This window comes from Herpailurus yagouaroundi, unplaced genomic scaffold (assembly GCF_014898765.1).
Source record: "Herpailurus yagouaroundi ecotype Mexico unplaced genomic scaffold, PumYag 29, whole genome shotgun sequence".
NCBI classification, from domain to species: Eukaryota; Metazoa; Chordata; class Mammalia; order Carnivora; family Felidae; genus Herpailurus; species Herpailurus yagouaroundi.
The window spans coordinates 37,181,232-37,199,617 of NW_024412377.1; the positions used below are offsets into that span (position 1 = coordinate 37,181,232).

At 37.1% G+C, this 18,386-nt stretch overlaps 1 protein-coding gene across 1 annotated transcript in view; it reads left to right on the forward strand.

Moving 5' to 3' along the window:
- Nucleotides 1-18,386, forward strand: part of PARP8 (poly(ADP-ribose) polymerase family member 8) — a 179,539-nt gene that overhangs the window by 81,692 nt on the left and 79,461 nt on the right. The window contains exon 4 of the mRNA XM_040496757.1: nt 15,816-15,853. Within this exon, the coding sequence (XP_040352691.1) occupies nt 15,816-15,853 (38 nt within the window). The remainder of the gene's footprint in view (nt 1-15,815; nt 15,854-18,386) is intronic.

The window sequence follows — 18,386 nt, forward strand, 5'->3', positions numbered from 1 at the left end:
TGTAATATGTATACGTACATATACAATTACATATGTAATATGTATACTTACATATACATATGTATATATAATATGTGTATATTATATATATACATATATATATATATATATGTAAGAGGTACATCCTAAGAGTACCTCTTAGGATGCAATATGCATATATTGAGTATCAGGCTCACAACAGTGGATAAGACAGAGAAATTAGGTCTAGTAGGGGAAAGAAGCATTGATTTCATATTCACCCCAGTTATAGCTATGAAAAGTTTTAGAAGGAGTTCATCTAGGGCCCTATGACAGTGTCTAGTAAGGAGTCTTAAATCTTCACTGCATCAGATTCGACAGAGTGGGGTGAAGTTGAGAGGAAGGGCTCTTGAAGGTAAAAATGTGAACTGCTCCCTGAAAGATGTGTAAGATCTAGCCAACAGATACAGAGGTATTGCTCCCATTTTATTAATGAATGTACTTTTACTTGCATTGTGAAATATAATTTATAAATTAATTCTAGTAGTTTTCCTCTATAATTATACTTGATTACTGCTAGTAAAGTTTATTCCAGGAAAATTTGGAAGAAAAGAAAGCAGACGTCATCAGCAATAACAACCATCAGTGATCCAACAAACCTTCTCCCCAGAAAGCATACCCTAATACCCTTCTCCCCGCCTCAAAAGTCCTATACAACTCGGAATAGATGTATTAATAAAGGTATTTAAATCCAAGTTTGTTTTTTTTTTATCAAAAATGGGGTCACAGTATTATTAGATTGCAGTTTTACTTTTTCTAGGTTTTACTTTTAGTGGCTCCAGCACCTTTGTAAGAGACATACCATTATTTATTTAACCAGCCCCTACTTGTGAACCTTTTAGTTACTTTTAACTTTCTCACAATCCCAAAAACACTTGAAGCAAAGTCTACTCTATTTATAAACTTGGTTTGGTCAGCTTAATGCCTATATTAATATGAAGTAAAGAAGGCATTCATTTGTCAATACCAGAGCTTTTTTGTGTAAATTTGCATACTAAAGATGGCTCAAATGAGAACTGGGTACACACACATTTAATTTATTGAGATATATATTCTTTACTGAAAGAAAACTCACTTGTAATGCCATAAATGGGAGTAATTTGCATTATGATCAGTCTTTTACCGCTTAGCTTTTATCCCTGCAGGGTATGAAGATTGCTGAGTTAATCAGAAACCCCTTTAGAATCAGAATCTGCAGGGTCCACTGTAGAATGAATGCCCAGTGTGCCAGTGGAAAACATTCAGGATCTTTTATGCCCATTTTCAAGTTTTTGACAGTTTTCTTTAGAGTCTTCCTCCTGAGATCACAAGTAATTTACAAAGGTAATTCTTCATCCAAAAAAAAAAAAAAAACCAAAAACTGCAGCTAGAGTGTTAATTGGCCATAGAGGCCTCCTCTAGATTTGCAAATGTAGAACCATGAGCTGTTGAGGTGATAGAATTAATTTCTCTCCAGAAATTTTTATTATAAACCTTGGATTGGACTTTTAAAAGCCTCTATTATTTGCTTCTCTGAGGCTAGGAAGACAAAAGCAAGAAACTCTCTCCAAGAGATTTCATCTTTAATATGTGTGTAACTGGGTGAATTTCCGTCTGGTTGAGGCTCCCAACATTTGCTAAGGTTCCTGTTCTGACTGACAGTGACCTTTCTCACCTTCTTCTAACTTCGGGAACCTATCTGCCAGCCAGGTGTGTTAGGCCAGTTGTCTTGGGGGAGATTTGTAAACTTAACCCTTGTTAAAAACTGAACCCTTGTCTTTCAGTAGTTGTCACTCCTGATTATGCGAAAATCATTTTCAAATATGATATTCTTGGGGTAGCTCTGGTTACACAATTGATTTGTCCAAAGTATTCTGCCAAAAAGAGAGGGCAAATTCTTACTAAACCTATGGGAAGAACTATATGGCCATGGAAAGTAAGGATGCCCATTATTCGTTTCTGAAATCTGGAGAGATCAGTGAGAATTAGATGCTCTTTTAAAGTGTTTTGTTTCTGGGGTGCCTGGGTGGCTCACTTGGTTAAGTGGCCTACTCTTGATCTCGGCTCAGGTCATGGTCTCATGGTTTGTGAGATCAAGCCTAATGTCGGGCTGTGTGCTGGCAGTGTGGAGCCTGCTTGGGATTCTCTCTCTCTCTCTCTCTCTCTCTCTCTCTCTCTCTCTCTGTCTCTCTGCTCCTCCCCCACTTGCTCTTTCTGTCTCTTTCAAAAATAAATAAACATTTTTAAGTGTTTTGTTTCAATTTGAAACAGCAGTGTCCACCAAATTGAAAGGTATAGCTTAAAAGGAAAAAAAAAAAAGATGAAAGTCTTACTCATATATCATTAGAAGACAGAATATTAAAAGCAACAACAGTACCTGAAAAAATACCTGCAATTAAATGGTACCCATCCATTAATTCAGTCTTATGGAATTCTTATTTCCTTGTATCTAGGGTCAGTGGAGTCTGCCTTGATGAAGTCTTCTCCCATAGGAAAAATCCAGAGACTAATTTAGTGTTTAATTTAGACATATATTCAAAACCGGTATTATTATTGTAACTACTTTGTTAAACTGCCGTTCTCCTTTGGTAAAACCATTTGCGTGGCTATTTTTGTGGTATGTATTTGTTACTTTGAGGCTGGCTTTTAGTTACATATTCACTGGCTTAAGAATGAATTGAATTTGTTAATTGAATATCTAGTAATCAATTAACTTTGTGGCCAAAATATGTCAGATTTAAATACAGTACCCTTGTTTTCAAATAATTATACTTTCCACATTAATCTTGCGAGAACAAATCATTTTTCAAAAGCTTAATGAAGAGTGAAAGGCTAATTGATTGTAGCAAGAACTTAGAAGTAGTGTTCTACAGTCTACAAGTATTCCCACTCTCCTGTTGAGTTGCTAACTTCCCTAAAGGCTGTAGTCTAGAAACAAACAAGAAAAACAATGGTTAGGACTATAGCTTTTCAAATCCCACTTTCTAGAATATATATTGAAACAAAATAACAAACCAAATGCATATGAAGGCCTAAAAAATCATTTATCCATAAGGGAAAAAAATACTGTACCTTAAAGAAAATGACCATAAAATAATAAGACCTTTGCACTCACAAATTTTGTTGTATAGTATCTAATTTATTACAATTGTTTTTGGGTCATCAATTCTATAAAATGTATGAATATTACTTAAAATCCTAAATAAATCACTAAAGTATATACTTTGTAACGATTAGGCAAAAATCACAAAATTAAATTAAGCCTATATGTCCGTTGTTTTTTAGTTTAAATAGCTTGCAGATGTTCACATTAAAGCGTCTCAACAAGCCTAATAGGCCTATGTATCAGTTAAGATGATTTTGGTTGTAAGGAACAAAAAATATTTTATGCTGGTTTAAAAGAGCAAAAGGAAGGTTATTTGTTCATTGAGAAGTTCATTGATAAGGAATTTAGGCTTAGTTTGATCAGGGCTCTGCCTCTATCTCTGAAATTACCTAAGCTCTGCTGCCTTTCTCTGTTTACCACCGGTGTTAGGCTACCAGGGAAACTAGGCTTATCTGATTGGCTTATCCATTTGCTCAGCTCTTTTCTACCCTGGGTGAAGGGATTCTCCTCTTGCAAACCCAAGGGCTTCCCTATCCAGCCGGGAGGGGAAGGGGTAGAATGGATAGTGAAGAGCTCTACTACAGAATTATTTTGTATATTCTCATGCTTGAGTTTTGGGAAAGGAGAGGAAGTTGAGAAATATTTTCATTGATTGTCTCCTCTTATTACACAAGCTGCTTTCTTACACTTGTCATCTGCCATGTAATCCTCTTGACAATACTAGAAAGTAGATGTTCTCTCACTTCACAAATAAGCAGAAGGTTAGCCAATTCTTTTTCTCAGGCTCACATGGCTTGTGAAGGTATATTCTAAAGTCCATGTTCTTCTGTGCTCTTCAGATTGTAAACTAAATCACATTTGCTAAGTAATTTTGTGAGGAATGTTATTCCAAGTTGGAAGATCCCAAAGGATTTAAACATTTATCAATATCCATTCATTCCACATTTACAGTGTTCCTACTGTGTACTAGGTGTATGTAGTTGCTGGGATATTATGGTTAGAAGTGCCTTCGAACCATTCAGATTTAGTAGGAGAAACAGATGTTAATGCCATGCAAATAAGTATATAATTACAAACTCTATAACTGCTCTGTAGTAAGATCTGAGTCTGGGAGAGGTGATCACAATGTTTCTTTCTAGGAGGTGACATTTCAGTTGAGATCTGCAGGATGAGAATGAATTAACAAGACAAAAGAGGAGTGGGAGTAATGGGTTTTTGGAGTGATGGTGGGGTTCAGAGCCGACAGCCAAGATAGAATTCTTGAAGACGTCTTTGGTGCAAAAAGGTGATTTTATTAAAGCTTGGGAACAGGACCCATGGGCAGAAGAGCTACACGGGGCTGTGCAGAGTGACTGCTTAAATACTGTGGAGTTGGGGGAGGTAAAGTCAAGAGGAAGTTTCTTAAAGGGCTTTCCCTATGCTAAAGAGGATTTACAGATTGTTGGAGGCCTAGCTATTGTTAAGCTAAGGTGGTTTTTCCCTTGCACAAAGCATTATCCTTAAGATAGTAGGGAGTTCTGGAGATTAGGCTGTTGATAAGACTGCCTTTTTCTTGTGATATTACTAAGATATTTGTAAACTGATGGAGGTTCTATCAATGTAACCATTTGTTTTCTGTGCTTTCCTTTGTTCTTGAGCAACCAGGAGTGCCTGAGGAGTGTCAGGCACATCTCACCTCGGTTGAGTGGTTGGGTGGTGTTCGTGTCTGATGCATGAGTAGAAAGTAAAGCGAGTCCTTTTTGTTTGAGCACAGAGAGAACACAGGGCAAGGCTAGGATGAGGCAAGTAGATAGATCAGATCTTGCAAGGGTCTTCAGGTGGTATTAAGAATTGTGCTGGATATTCCACAAGAAATTATCTTGGAAAGAACCGATCTTGGAGATCTTAAGTCTTTGAGAAAATTGGTGAGGTGGTATTTTAGTATTTATTGTCGTTATCTCTCTGAATAATTTATACTGTTTTCTTAAAACATGTTTTCTTGCCTCAACAAAGCCATACTTCATTTTTAGAATTCTTCTATCGTATTCAGCTTTCCAGTCCTGGCATGTTGTGTAAATCATTTGTAACCACTTTAAACTTTTTATAACTGTTTGTAACTTGAACCTAGATAGAAAACAGTGAAGGTGGGGGTGCCTGGGTGGCTCAGTGGGTGAAGCCTCCGTGCTGGGTGTGCAGCTTGCTTAAAAAAAACACAAAAAAACAGTGAAGGTAAAGGTATCTACATTTATCGAATGAATGTTTATCAAATAGTATTGAATTAGTTGCAAACTGCTCAGAGAACAAAAGTCTAGACATTAAACTTTGGGGAGGAAATATAGAAATAATATATATAACTGATTTAATGTTGGTGACTTGGTGTTCTCTGTTCACTGTTAAGGTCTGGTTGGAATTGCACTTGTGACCTCCCTTTTATTTTTGGTTACAATTAAAGAATAAGAGAGAAACAAGACTTTATTTAAATATGCAGTTGGCTCTTTTCATTAGACTAAGGCAGTATAAAAGAAAAATTTTGCTCATACCATATGGTGTATTAATATCATAAATAAAGCATGCATCTGGGTTATAATCAAAGTTGAACTTAGGTCCTTCAAGTTCATGTCTGTTGACAAGATGGTTTACTTAGAATTCTGAGCACTTGACCTATAGTATAATATTTAAGACTGAAGCTGCTGACTCAACCAGTTCCCTAAATGTCACACAAACGAACGCCATTACTTTAATCTTCTTACATCACTTGCTGAAAGTAAAGCTTTAAAAATTATCAAAATAAGTCTTGAGAGTAGGAACATATGTATTATTGAGAAACTAACTGAATGTTTAGTGGGCAAACATCATCATCCTTTTATCTTTGTAAAGGATAATGTAAATTGTGTTATACCAACAGTTTATTTCATTGTTGGGAAAGATGTGTCTTCTCTTCTGGAATGTGAGCTTACTTCTCTTGTCTCCGTGTTGAAAGCTCTAGAAGAAGGGCAGGGCAGAGATATGTGCATGGTTGTTGTTAAAGTCCTTGACTAAAGCGCGCTTGCTCCTGGCATGGAATATATGATGTTGCAACAAATTCCTGCTCAAACATTTTCTAGTCCATTTTCCTCTTCTGTCTAGAACTGTCTATACTTACTTTCCCGTGTAGTTCTTTCCTGACAAGTAAAAAACTAGTAAACTACTGATCAGCTTGAAATGCTAACATTTCTACTTGTTTGTATTGAAAGTAACTGGTACTTCCTTTTTGGTGGGGGAGGGGGGCATCTGAGAGATCTTCCCTTATTCTGGGCCATTAAATTTCAACTCATGCTATCAGGACTGATAATAATGCAAGTATCACCTTTAGTATGTAGATTTGAAAATGGCAAATACAGAGAACACATATGATCCGGGCATTCAGAACCCACTCTATTCTGTGCATCACGAAAAGCCTGTGAAGAGAATGTGAGGAAGAGCCGGACACTCACATGCATGGTGGTGTGGACCCCCAGGATGAACTGTTGGGTACCAGCATTTGTTGATTTTCATCAAATATTTCAACACTTGCTGAAGCGATATGTTTTCTATCAAGGACTGTCATGGAATATCTAGTACTTTTGGAAAAATATATGATTTGTTCATTTATTCAGAAATTATTTATTGAGTGGTAAGACTGTGTCAAAGCTCTAGGAATTTGAGGATGAAAATGCTTGGTCCATACCTTCAGTCTATCGGATAGTTAATGCCACGATGAAGTGGGACATAGGGGAAGAAATGCCCAATCTTCCTGGATTGTTGGAGAAGTTTCATAGGAAGTTGTCCTTGAGATTGAGCCTTGAGGAGAGAGGGGAATGTGTTCCAGAAATTAAGTCTATGTGTGGGAGTAATAATAATGACAATATTATTTATTAGAAGAGGGTCACCTGGGTGGCTCAGTTGGTTGAGCATCCACTTTGGCTCAGGTCATGATCTCACAGTTTGTGGGTTCAAGCCCAGCATTGGACTCTGTGCTCACAGTTCAGAGCCTGGAGCCTGCTTCAGATTCTGTCTGTCTGTCTCCCTCTCTGCCCCTCCCCTGCTTGTTCTCTCTCCCTCTCCTTCCCTCCCCCTCTCCCTTCTCAAACATAAACAACTAAACATTTTTTTTAAATTAAAAAAAATTTAAAAAGGATATTATTAATGAAACAGCTAAGGTTTATTGAAAATTTTGTGATTGTTTTTTTCTCTTTTCTTTTCTTCTCTTTTCTTTTCTTTTCCTTTCTTCAAAACGTTTCACGTGCATTAACCTGTTTACTCTTCATAGCAACCCTAAGAGATAGTAGACTACAGATAGGAAACTGAGTCAAAAAGAAGGAATTCTTTAGCTCACAGTCAGTCTAGCACGCAGTCACACAGTTAATAATGACGGAACCAGATTTCACATCCAGAGTCTAGGGCAACTTTGCTTTGTGTGAATAAAATGACCTGTTTGGTAACGGTAGAACTTGAAATGGTTAGAAGTTCAGGTCGCTGGGTATTTGACAGGGTTTTGGCTGGTCAGATTGTTATGGGTTACATTATGAACAGCCTTGGAAGACATGCTAAAGAATTAAAATTTAGAAGTAAATTAGAAATGCACATACCAGGTCCTACCTCACATCTACTGAATCAGAATTTCCCTGCTCCAGAAAGTATCCAAGGGTTTTGTGCCCTGATATGGTCAAATAGTGAGTAGATCTGTAGTTTCAAACAGCAAGTGCTGCTATTATTTGCCCCAGGTTTCTTGGCATTTCATTTGTTGAGTTGAAAAGTAAGGTAGAGAATGCAATAAATCCTATTTTGTATGACTTGGGTTTAATTTGCTTGCAGAATATCCTATTAAAAATGTGAAAAATAAAAAGCTGCCTCCCTGATTTGGAGATAGGGAATTTTTTAGTCTCATGTATGGCTGGTAGGAGATACTCACGGATATAGTTGAGATTACTCATGTGAGAAAATAGAGCAGTCAGCATGGATAGAAAGCATTGAAATATGAAAGCAGCATGAAATTTGAAATATTGTAAATGAAGAAATTAAGAAGAGCATCTTCAAATACCAGAGGGAACCCGGGGAGAGATGGAGTTTGGGAGCTAAGGAAGGAGGGTTTCACGATATCTTTATTTTTATTAAATGCATCAGAGAATTTGTGTAAGAAAAGGACTAGGGGAAGAAAAAAAAGACCAGGGATGTTGTGAAGAAGCAGAATTTTGGTGGGGTGGAAGCCAGATTGGAATGTACACTTGCCAGTAGGTAGGTAGTAAAAAGGGCTTAGATGACTCTTTGCAAAAACTTGATTTTAAGAAGGAAAGTAGAGTGATAATAAGAAAAGGCTACAAGGTAAAAATTACTAGCTTTTCCCTCTTTTTATTTAATACTTTTTATAAGATTGAAACAATACAGATACAAAAGATAAAGCTCCCTTTCATCCAAACACCAAGAGATAAGAAATGTTGAAATTTGTCATTATTTTTCAAGCCATGCTTCTATGAATATGTATTTGTAGTAAATATGTATCTATGTGTTTTTAACAAAAATATGTTGTAGCTGTCTAAATTTTCATATGTACCTTAATATACTGGAAACACATATCTCTTTCATTACATGTTATTTTACACCATTACCTTTTCAGAGTTGCCTGGTGTTGCATTGTATGTATAGAATAGTTTACATAATCCAATTTTTGACATTTTTGCTTCTCTGGGTACTTCTTCATTTTAACAGTGCTACCATTAATATCTTTGTGGGTAAATTGTTAACACTTTCATAATTATAGATTTTTTATTAATTTCAAGTTGTGGAGCAAGGTCCCAGATGGAGCCTTCATTTACGGGATCTATAAATCAAGTAGATGGACCAGTCTTAGATAAAAGCACAGACATTTCCATCTTCCTGGGTGGGAGGAGAAAAGTATTAGCTTATAGGTGGTTAGTAGGAGAAAGGATGGAAATGCCCTGCGGGAGTAGCCATATGATGCTCTGTTTTATCTTCATGCGGATAGTTGAAAGGGCACATTGTTACAGGACGTTGGAAAGTTGTGAAGGTTTGAAAAAAACTACCAAAAAGAAAAAGCACAAGAATATATGAAGGGTTACTGGGCAAAATTGTGCAGAACTGGCATTGAGCACTCCATGTCTGCAGGGGTTCCAGATGCCTTGGTTCCACTGTCCTCTCCAGGGGCATTCAGAGCCCAGGTCTAGGGAGTTGAGAAGGCCACACATGACTTATCTATGGTTTGGTGGTTACAGGTCTGGTAGGTGGTCGGCATGGGCAAAATAGGGGTACACCATGAAGGAATTGAAGATGGTGTGGAGAGAGCAGTTGGGTCTCTACAGTCACATGAAGAAGAAGAAGCTTGAAGGGACCATAAAGAGCACAAAGAGTGAAAGAAAGCATGGGGATTGGCGGGTGTCAGTGAGCAGGAATAAAGGACTGAGGCCTGTAAAGTTATAAAATTGTGGCCAAAAAGTGGGACACCGAGTTGAGATTTTAGAAGGAGAGCACTTACACTCCAAGTCAAGGTCCAAGGGGTAGCCATGGATCTGGTGAGCTAAAATTAAGGGAAGATGAGGTCATGGAACCATATGCAGCTCAACGTTGTCCATATGGATGTGGGTGATGTGAGGATTTTTAAGTAAAGAGGAAAGAGTGCCCTAGAAATTCCTAATCCTGGATAAATGACAAAACAGTTGGTAGCGAATAATGGTAAATAACGAAGGTGCTATAGCTGGTTGGCCTGGATATTTAGAAAATATTTATGGAAGGTAAAACTGATAATAAATGCGATAATGAATCTTTTGGGAAGCAAATGGCATCCAAGGAGCAAAATGAGCTTCTAGCATGCCAAAAGTCACCGTCTAGCTTGAGATGCAGGAGTTGGTTGAGGAGATGGATAGCCGGACGGTGTCTTTTTCACCCTGTAACACTGGGACATTGGGGAAGACAGGTGCTGGAGTGAATTTTCTTCTGGTGAGCTCGCAGTGGGTCTGTGAGTGGGGTAGGGAACATACACCCTCAGGTCTAAGCTGTTGTCTTGCAAGTGAACATACAGAGTTGAGGCCTGTACTCGTAAGCATTGTAGCCAGGATGGAGGGTTGCTTGCCAGTAGCTGCAGTTTTTTGTGAGTTTCTGATTTTACTTTTTTCTTTTTTCCACGTAAATTTTAAAAGTGATCTAACTGGGAGGAAAAGGAGCTGTAAGGACTGGCTTCCCAGAGAAACTGTTTTAGAGAGTAAGGTAAAAGACCTGGTGAGATTCTGGGTTTTGCTTGCTCTGCCAAAACCCCCGGGTGTAGTCGAGAAAGTATGAGCTCGGGATGCAAGATTCTTGAGTTTGAGGTATCAGAAACGTTATGGGGCCAACAATTAAAATACAGCCACTGAATCCAGTACCTCTGAGAGGTCTTCGGAATCTAAAGTCATTTTGTCTTCACACCCCAGTTCCCTTCCCTGTTATGTTAAAACTGCCCTTTTCATCATCTCCCTACTGTTCTTAAAGAATTTCCTTATATCTGTGAACTTGGGGACTAGATGTAAACTCCTATTCTTAGTTCTTTGCAGGCATTTCAGGAGAAATAGGATGGTAATGGAGTGAGTGGTGAGTTGAGATAGAAGAATGACCTTACGAATGCTTTTAATTACAGGAGTAAACAAATAGAGAAACAAAATACAGGATTAGGTAGATAGTGAACACACACATCTGAGGGCTCCCCCAGGAGCTCCCTTACAGGCTTGTGGCAATAGAGAGAGGTCTTTCGTTGGGACAGTTGCTTTCAGAGGAATAAGGGATGGAAGCCGCCATTTTATTTATGTTGCATGTAGTATTGACCACATAACAACCACCTTAAATTTCTCTGGCAAAGCACCTCGGTGTAATTGTAATTCAACATATTCTAAAATTTTGAAGCCATTTTTTCCTGAATCAGAATTCAGACCTTGCTCCACGGTTTTCTTCCTTCTCCTGTTCGCCTTCCCCTTTCGTTTCCTCATGATAATTTTGGCTGCTTTAGTATTTAGCATGTGCAGCACATGCTATGTAAGCCTATACATATCCTATTATACCCTTACTCCTATATCTATTTAAGCTTGGTTCTTTACCTTTTTTCTCTTTTTCTGGCCCTGTGTATTAGGTCCTTTAGTTTAATCATCCGTGTCTGCTTGTACTAGATTGTTTCCCTAAGAACTCTGTAAGCCACAGAGTGAAACTGATTTGGATTTTACAGCCCTGGTGATTTTCCTTCTGGTGTACTACCAAGAAAGTGCTATAGCACAGGAGCTGATGAGTCATTTTGCTGGGTTTTTGCTTTCTATTTTGTCTTCGAAAAATCAGGTATGATCATGAACATGGAAATGTCTCCTCTAACATCATGAGGGTAACGCTATCATAAAGTAAAAGCGTCAGTGTTAGTTTTGGTCTCCGATAAATGGAATACATTGTGATTTCAAGTAAATTGAGTTCCCCCATAAAACATTCATTCATGTAAAATTTTGTTTCTCTAAATTTTCATTGCTTGTACTGGAAGCTGACTAGAATTACTCGGCACCTGCTGCTATGTGTCTGGCGTTGTCCTGGGGGCCTCACACCTGTTAAGCCATTAAATCATCACAGCAGGTTTATATGGTAGGTGTGGATTCTCCCATTTTACTGAAAAGAGGTTGAATCTGAGTGTGTTGAAATAACTTTTCTTATGCCACTCAGCTAGTAAGGCTGGTATTCAGGATCTCTGTGGCTATGACTGCAACAGGCTTCCTGGTTGGAGATAGACATGGGAACGTATTAAGGTTTCATTTTGGATTTATACATTCATTTGGATTAGAAATGAAGCCAACTGTTGTTGGTTGAGATGGTAGGCTGTGGGGAATTAATTCAGTTTAGTACTGAGTATAATCTCTGGCAAGATCCCAGTCTTCTGTCACATAGTACTGCCAGATGAAGGGTTACCTTGATCGTCAATAATTTCATTTTTACATAGTATAGTTTCATTATCTAAGGAGATGAATTGTGGGGCAAATAAATCCATTGAGGTCATAGTGTATATTTCCCCCAGCTTGTTTGAGGCATCACTGGCATGGTTATTTTATCTTTTAATTCTTGGCATTTGATTCAGGGCCATGATTTCCAAAGCTGGTCTCTTGGCTGGGCTCCAACATCTGCCATTTGTTCCTGCATTTTCTCCTCCCCGTTACATACCTCCCCACTGATCGTTGCTCATATTTTGCCACTACGGTAGTCTCCCTCTTCTTCAGTCTGTCCTACATATTGCCAATCATAGCAGTTTTTTTCACAATACTCATTTGGCCTCAAAATACTATTGTGCTTCATGGCACACTCTGTGATTCCATTTATATAATGTTCTTGAAATGACATAATTATAGAGATGGAGAATTGATTAGTGGCTGCCTGGGGTTAAGGATGTTGAGGTGAAGGGAGATGGATTTGACTCTAATGAGGGTAGCACGAGGCAAATCCTTGAATGATTGAATAGTTCCGTAGCTTGGTGTATGGTGGTACATGATGCAAATGTGATAAAATAACATAGAGCTATACTCCCTTTACCTAATGTTGATATCCTGCTTTTGATATTGTACTGTATGTATATAACATGTCATTAATGTGGTAACCTGGATGAAGGCTACAGGAGTTCTCTCAACTATCTGTGCAACTTCATATGAACCTATAATTATATAAAAATGAGAAGGAAAAAATACTGTTGTGCTTTAAAATGTTTAAGTTCCCATGTCTATCATATTCCTTGTTTTATATTCTTTGTTTCCTCCTGAATTAATCATTCAAAATCATCTCCTGATTTTTTTTCTACCTAAATCGTAGTTGACGTTAACATAGTGTTTGTCTTTTATCAGGTTACCAAGAAATGCTTTTTGAATTCATTGAACAATTAAGTATGCTTTATGAAAGAACCGTGTGTCAGTATTTGGTCTCATTACAAACCATCTTGTTTTCCTTCTCACTTCCTTATTCATTTTTGTCTCTGCCTAATCTCTTTACAGGGACTAAGCAGCAGGCCAGGGATTTGATTGGTGGAGACTTGGGCTTGCCTAGAGGGGTTGCATTACCTGTGGCCATAGTCACATTGCCCAAAGTCCAGTCACAAATTCTAAAAGGCAGTGGGTCTTTGAGGGCTTACGACTTAGTTATAAGGGCTAGATGAGTCAGGAAACCCAGGATATGGACTATGGTGAACCACAACCATCCATTCATTCAGATTTACTAAGACTAGTTTTATAGCACAGTGAATGATCTGTTCTGGTGAACGTTCCATCCATGTGTATCTGAAAGGAAAAGATATTCTACAGTAATTAAAATCTATTTCGGATCTTCGGTCTTCAGTGATTTGGGTGGGGGGTGTCTAGTTCTATCAGTTACTCAAATTATGATTGTGGAGTTGTGCTTTTCTCCTTTTAATTCTGTCAAGTTTTGCCTCATGTATTTTGAAGTTATTAGGTGCATACACATTTATGATTGTTGTGCCTTCATCCTGATGAATTGACCCTTTTATCATTATGATGATCTCTTTGTATCTTTGTCTTGAAGTCTTCATTATTAATTTAAACATGTGAGTCTTACGCTTACTATTTGCATTAGTATAACTTTTCCCTCCTTTACTTTGAATCTGTGCCTTTATATTTAATGTGGATCTCTTAAAGACAGCATAGAATTGGATCTTGCTTTTTTAAATCCATTCTGGCTGGCTTTGCCTTTTAGTCCATTCACATTTAATGCAATCCTTGCTATTGTTTTTTAAGGTTTGCTTATTTGTTTGTTTGCTTGTTTGTTTCTTTGTTTTGTGGTTGTTCTAGAGATTACAGTGTATATCCTTAACTTTTCTTAGAAGTTATTGTTTAGGGTTAGTATTATCCCATTTTGAATAAGATAGAAGAACCTTGAAACTACATAAGAGCTTTTAACCCCTCCCAGACATTATGCTATAATTGTCATGTGTATTACATTTACATATGTTATAAATCCCACAATGAAGTGTTAGAATTTTTACTTTAAACAAGTCATGTATTTTTAAAACAGTAAGAGAAAAATAGTCTTTTATATTTACAATTTCTGCTACTCTTCATTCTCTGGATATTTTGTTTTCTGATATCATTCACCTGGAGAACTTTTTGGGATTTTTTCTGTCTTAGGTTTGCTGGCACAGACATCCACAATTTTCTTTCATCTGTAAGTTTTTAAATTTATCTTCATTTTTAAAGATCCGTGGCCTGGATGTAGAATTCGGGGTTCACAGTTCTCCCCCAGCTTTTCATCATTCTACTGTCCTCTGTCCTCCATAGTTTCTTATGAAACACTGATTCTTATTGTTTTCCTATGTGTATAGTGTCAGTTTTGTCTCTTTTAAAAATGTTTCCTTATATTTGGTTTTCAGCAGTTTGCCCACGTGCACCTGGATGTAGCTTTCTCTGCATGTAACCTGTTTGGGGTTTTCTGGGCTTCTTCAGTCTGTACATCAGTCTTTGACTCAAACTGGAAAATTGCCAGCCCTTTTTTTTTTCCTGCAGTGTTTTCTCTCTCTTTACCTCCTGAAACTTTAGTTATACAAAATGTTTGCTCTTTTACTAGTGTCCAAAAGACCCTGATGATCTGTTTTTTCTTCTTGGGATTGGATTTTTCATTTTTACTTCCATAAACATACTTATAATAACTTTTTTAACATCATTGTGGGCTGATTCCAGCACTTGGGTCAAACTTTCCCTTGAATATAGGTTAGATTTTCCTGTTTGTTCATATGTCAAGTAATTTGAATCTTACAGGATTCACTTTGTGAATGATACTTTGCAGAGATTCTATTTTTTTTTGTTCCTTCAAAGAGAATTGATTTGTGTTAACAGGCAGTTAATTTGGCTGAACTTAAACTAAATTTTGACTTTTCTCTGGCAGGTGGCAGTTCCACCAATCTCTTCAGAAAGCTAATATTGAATATGTTCTGTGTGTCATGCAGTAAAATAGAGGACTGTGCTAAAAATAAAATAGACACGGACCCTAACCTCAAGAGACTCACAGTCTAGCTGATAGAGAGAGGAAAGTGGAGAAGTAATCGTGATAGCTTCCCATGTGTCATTGAGGTAATACCTGAAGGCAGTAGGGTTACTGGGGAAGGAGTTGTGAAACTGTTAAAATGCAATTTAAAAATTGTTTTTAAGGCAACCCAGTCCTCCTGAGGTCTGGAGATAGTTCGTTTATTCTATGTCGTGACGATGAGAGATTGGCTGATGAACAACTATGAGTTACGCTGTCATCACTTTGTTAAGTCTTTGAAGAAAAGGACGTGTTTCAGAATCACAGCAGATTGTGGAGAAGCAGTATCAAAAATAAATGTTTAAATTCTGGACTGCCGTACCAAACAGAAAGAATACTTTATTTTGGGTTAAAAGAAGGTGATTTGATAAAATCTGAGCAGATGACACAAGTGATCATAGATTAGGGAATATTAGATATTGCTGAGATTAAAAAGACCTGTCTGTACTCAAAGTACCACTGTGGGAAGAACGATACTTCAAAAATCATTTACACTCACAGAAAGTATATCTTAAAACTCTGTAAGTTTCCGATGTCAAAAATCAAAATATTCTTTCTAATCTGTTTTGGATGTTAGTTGTTCATCTATAAAAATGAATGGGGAATATGACGGTTTTTATTTTGTAAAAACATATATTCCTTAGCAGTAACTTGAGCCTTTCTTTTCTCTTTTTTCCTGTTTTAACAGTGTATCCTATTCAGTACATGTATCTGAAGATTACCCAGGTATGCTTTTTTTTTTCTTTCTGTTTTTATTACAAATACTTGTGTCGTGGTTTCTTTGAATTTTTTTTTTCTTTTGGAGATGGAAAATGTATATAAATATATCTGGGAGTGAAGCGTTGGCAGGGGAAGACTTAAAGATCCAGAAAAATTCTGTTGGTTGCCTGTGAGATACATGTCTTACCCTGAGATGCAGTCCAGAATCAAAATAGTTTCCTGATGAAAAATAGTTTACTTGAGCCCATGTATAGCTTCAGCCTATATATATTTTTCTCATTGCAAGTAAAAAAAAAAGATTCTCTGAACTGGTTCAGTCGTTGGCTTTGAAACATCATTTGAGTTCTCATAATGTAAAAATAATAGGTAAGGATAGCAGCTAAAATAATAGGTAAAAATAATAGTAATAGCAAAAAATAGTCCTGTCTTCATTTCCCTAAGTATATGTCTCATTAAACAATTCTGACAGTGATCCTATGACATTGTTACCATAGCATCAACTTTTTTCCTCATGAATGATGACACAGCTAGTAAGAGGAAGAGCTGGGTTTTGAACCCAGGAGTCCAGAGTCTATGGACTGTACCACTGGACTAGACTAGGTATCTTGTTTATGTAGTCTCACTGAGTGTCTGTTACTTGAAATATATTACTACACCCACAAACACTTCTCCCTAGAAAACAGAATGTAAGACCACTGCAGATCCATTTTTGTATCAGTCAAACAAGGGTTTTTCTTCTAGGCCATGGTCAGTCCTGTTTTCTAGACACATGTAATCTCATCAGAGCCCAAGCTGTGTATGCCAACATTTTAGTCATGACAATTTTCAGATATGTAAACAAGATGTTTCTCTTTAGTATTTTCCTCACAAGTGATATCTATAATTTTATCTTGAATAAGAACATAAGTATTGTAGACTTAATGCAGAAAAAAATACAACCTGATTACTTTACCTCGGAGAAAAGAGTATAATGCAAGCATCTATTGTTTATCATATTTTGTGGCAAAGAACAGCAATTTTTTTTTAATGTTTATTTATTTCTGAGACAGAGGGAGACAGAGCATGAGTGGGGAAGGGCAGAGAGAGAGGGAGACACAGAATCCAAAGCAGGCTCCAGGCTCCTAGCTGTAGGCACAGAGCCTGATGCGGGGCTCGAACTCACAAACCGTGAGATCATGACCTGAGCCGAAGTCAGTCACTCAACCGACTGAGCCACCCAGGCGCCCCAAAGAATAGCAAATTTTAACTGCCTGTATTTCATATATGTTTTACTCCAGCATTCTGACTTAATAAAATCAGGTGGTCACCAAACTAACTGTTGTGATCTGTCGGTGTCATAAATTAGAAACCTAATTCCAATTCTTATTCAAATCTAGCCATTTTATTCACATACTCTGCATGATTTGGATCATATTTTTCTGTGTAAAATGACTAGATTGCTATAGGCAACTTTGATGATACATACTTCGAGTACTTTTAAAAATTGTTAGTTCATAAGATAGTATGAAGATGTAAAACTTATTTCTTTAGCATTCATGCTACTTTTTTTTGTGGCTGTTTGCATCATGCATTTAATCTTTTTATAAGATCAGATGTTACATTTAAAAATAATTTTGTAAGTTTCAGTTACTTTGCTATGATCTCCATATATGTTAAGCATATTAGTCTTTAAAACTTTTGTACAGTTTTACAAGGGGAATTATTCATTATTAAAGAGATGGCCTATTTTTTTTTTAATGGTAGTATAAAAAGAGTTCTAAACAGATTTCATTGGAAGAAGGAACACAAGAAGTATTTACAAAGAAAAATTTTTTGGTAGAAGATTTTGTCATCAGCTCTCTCCCTTATGGTATAGGATGTTTTTGATACTGAATGTTTGCTAAGTGTGTTAGGAAAATAAAAGCTCCAGTGTTGTGAATATTATAATTATTGTGCTTCTCATCTGAGGCAGCTTCTAGAGATGTCAGTCATGAGAGGACTTGAAGTCAGAGTGATAGAGGTAATGCCACAAATCAAAGCCACGTTGAAGACAGTAAGTGAATTATTCTGTAGCACAGGAAATAGGGCAGAAGATGCCCTTAGTAATAACGAAGGGAGCCAAATGTTTAGCTCCCTCTTGTGGCCAAGAGGTATCACTGGCTTTTTCTCTCTGTGCGGGAGGTAGCCCCTTTAGGAAATGCAATATACAAAAATTGAAACATAAAACACTAGTTATCATTTGTGTTTTTTAAAAATAAGTTCCCTTCTTGGAGAAAGTCTGTAGCGAATTTCCACTATAATTTCATTTCTAAAAATAAAAGGAGTGTAAATGAAACACAAGTTTTGGTGTGAGAGAGATTAATGCATTTTGGGGTAGAATTTTGAATTGGCTGATGTAACCAGTACACTGTATACCAAGTATTTTCATACACATAATAGAATAGACTCTAAATGCCAGTCTGTGTATAAGCAGAACAGAGGCTATCGTGACCATTTATAATTGAAGCAATGTGTCAGGAGAGGGTAAAGAGTATTTCCCAAGGACATGCAGATTGGTGGT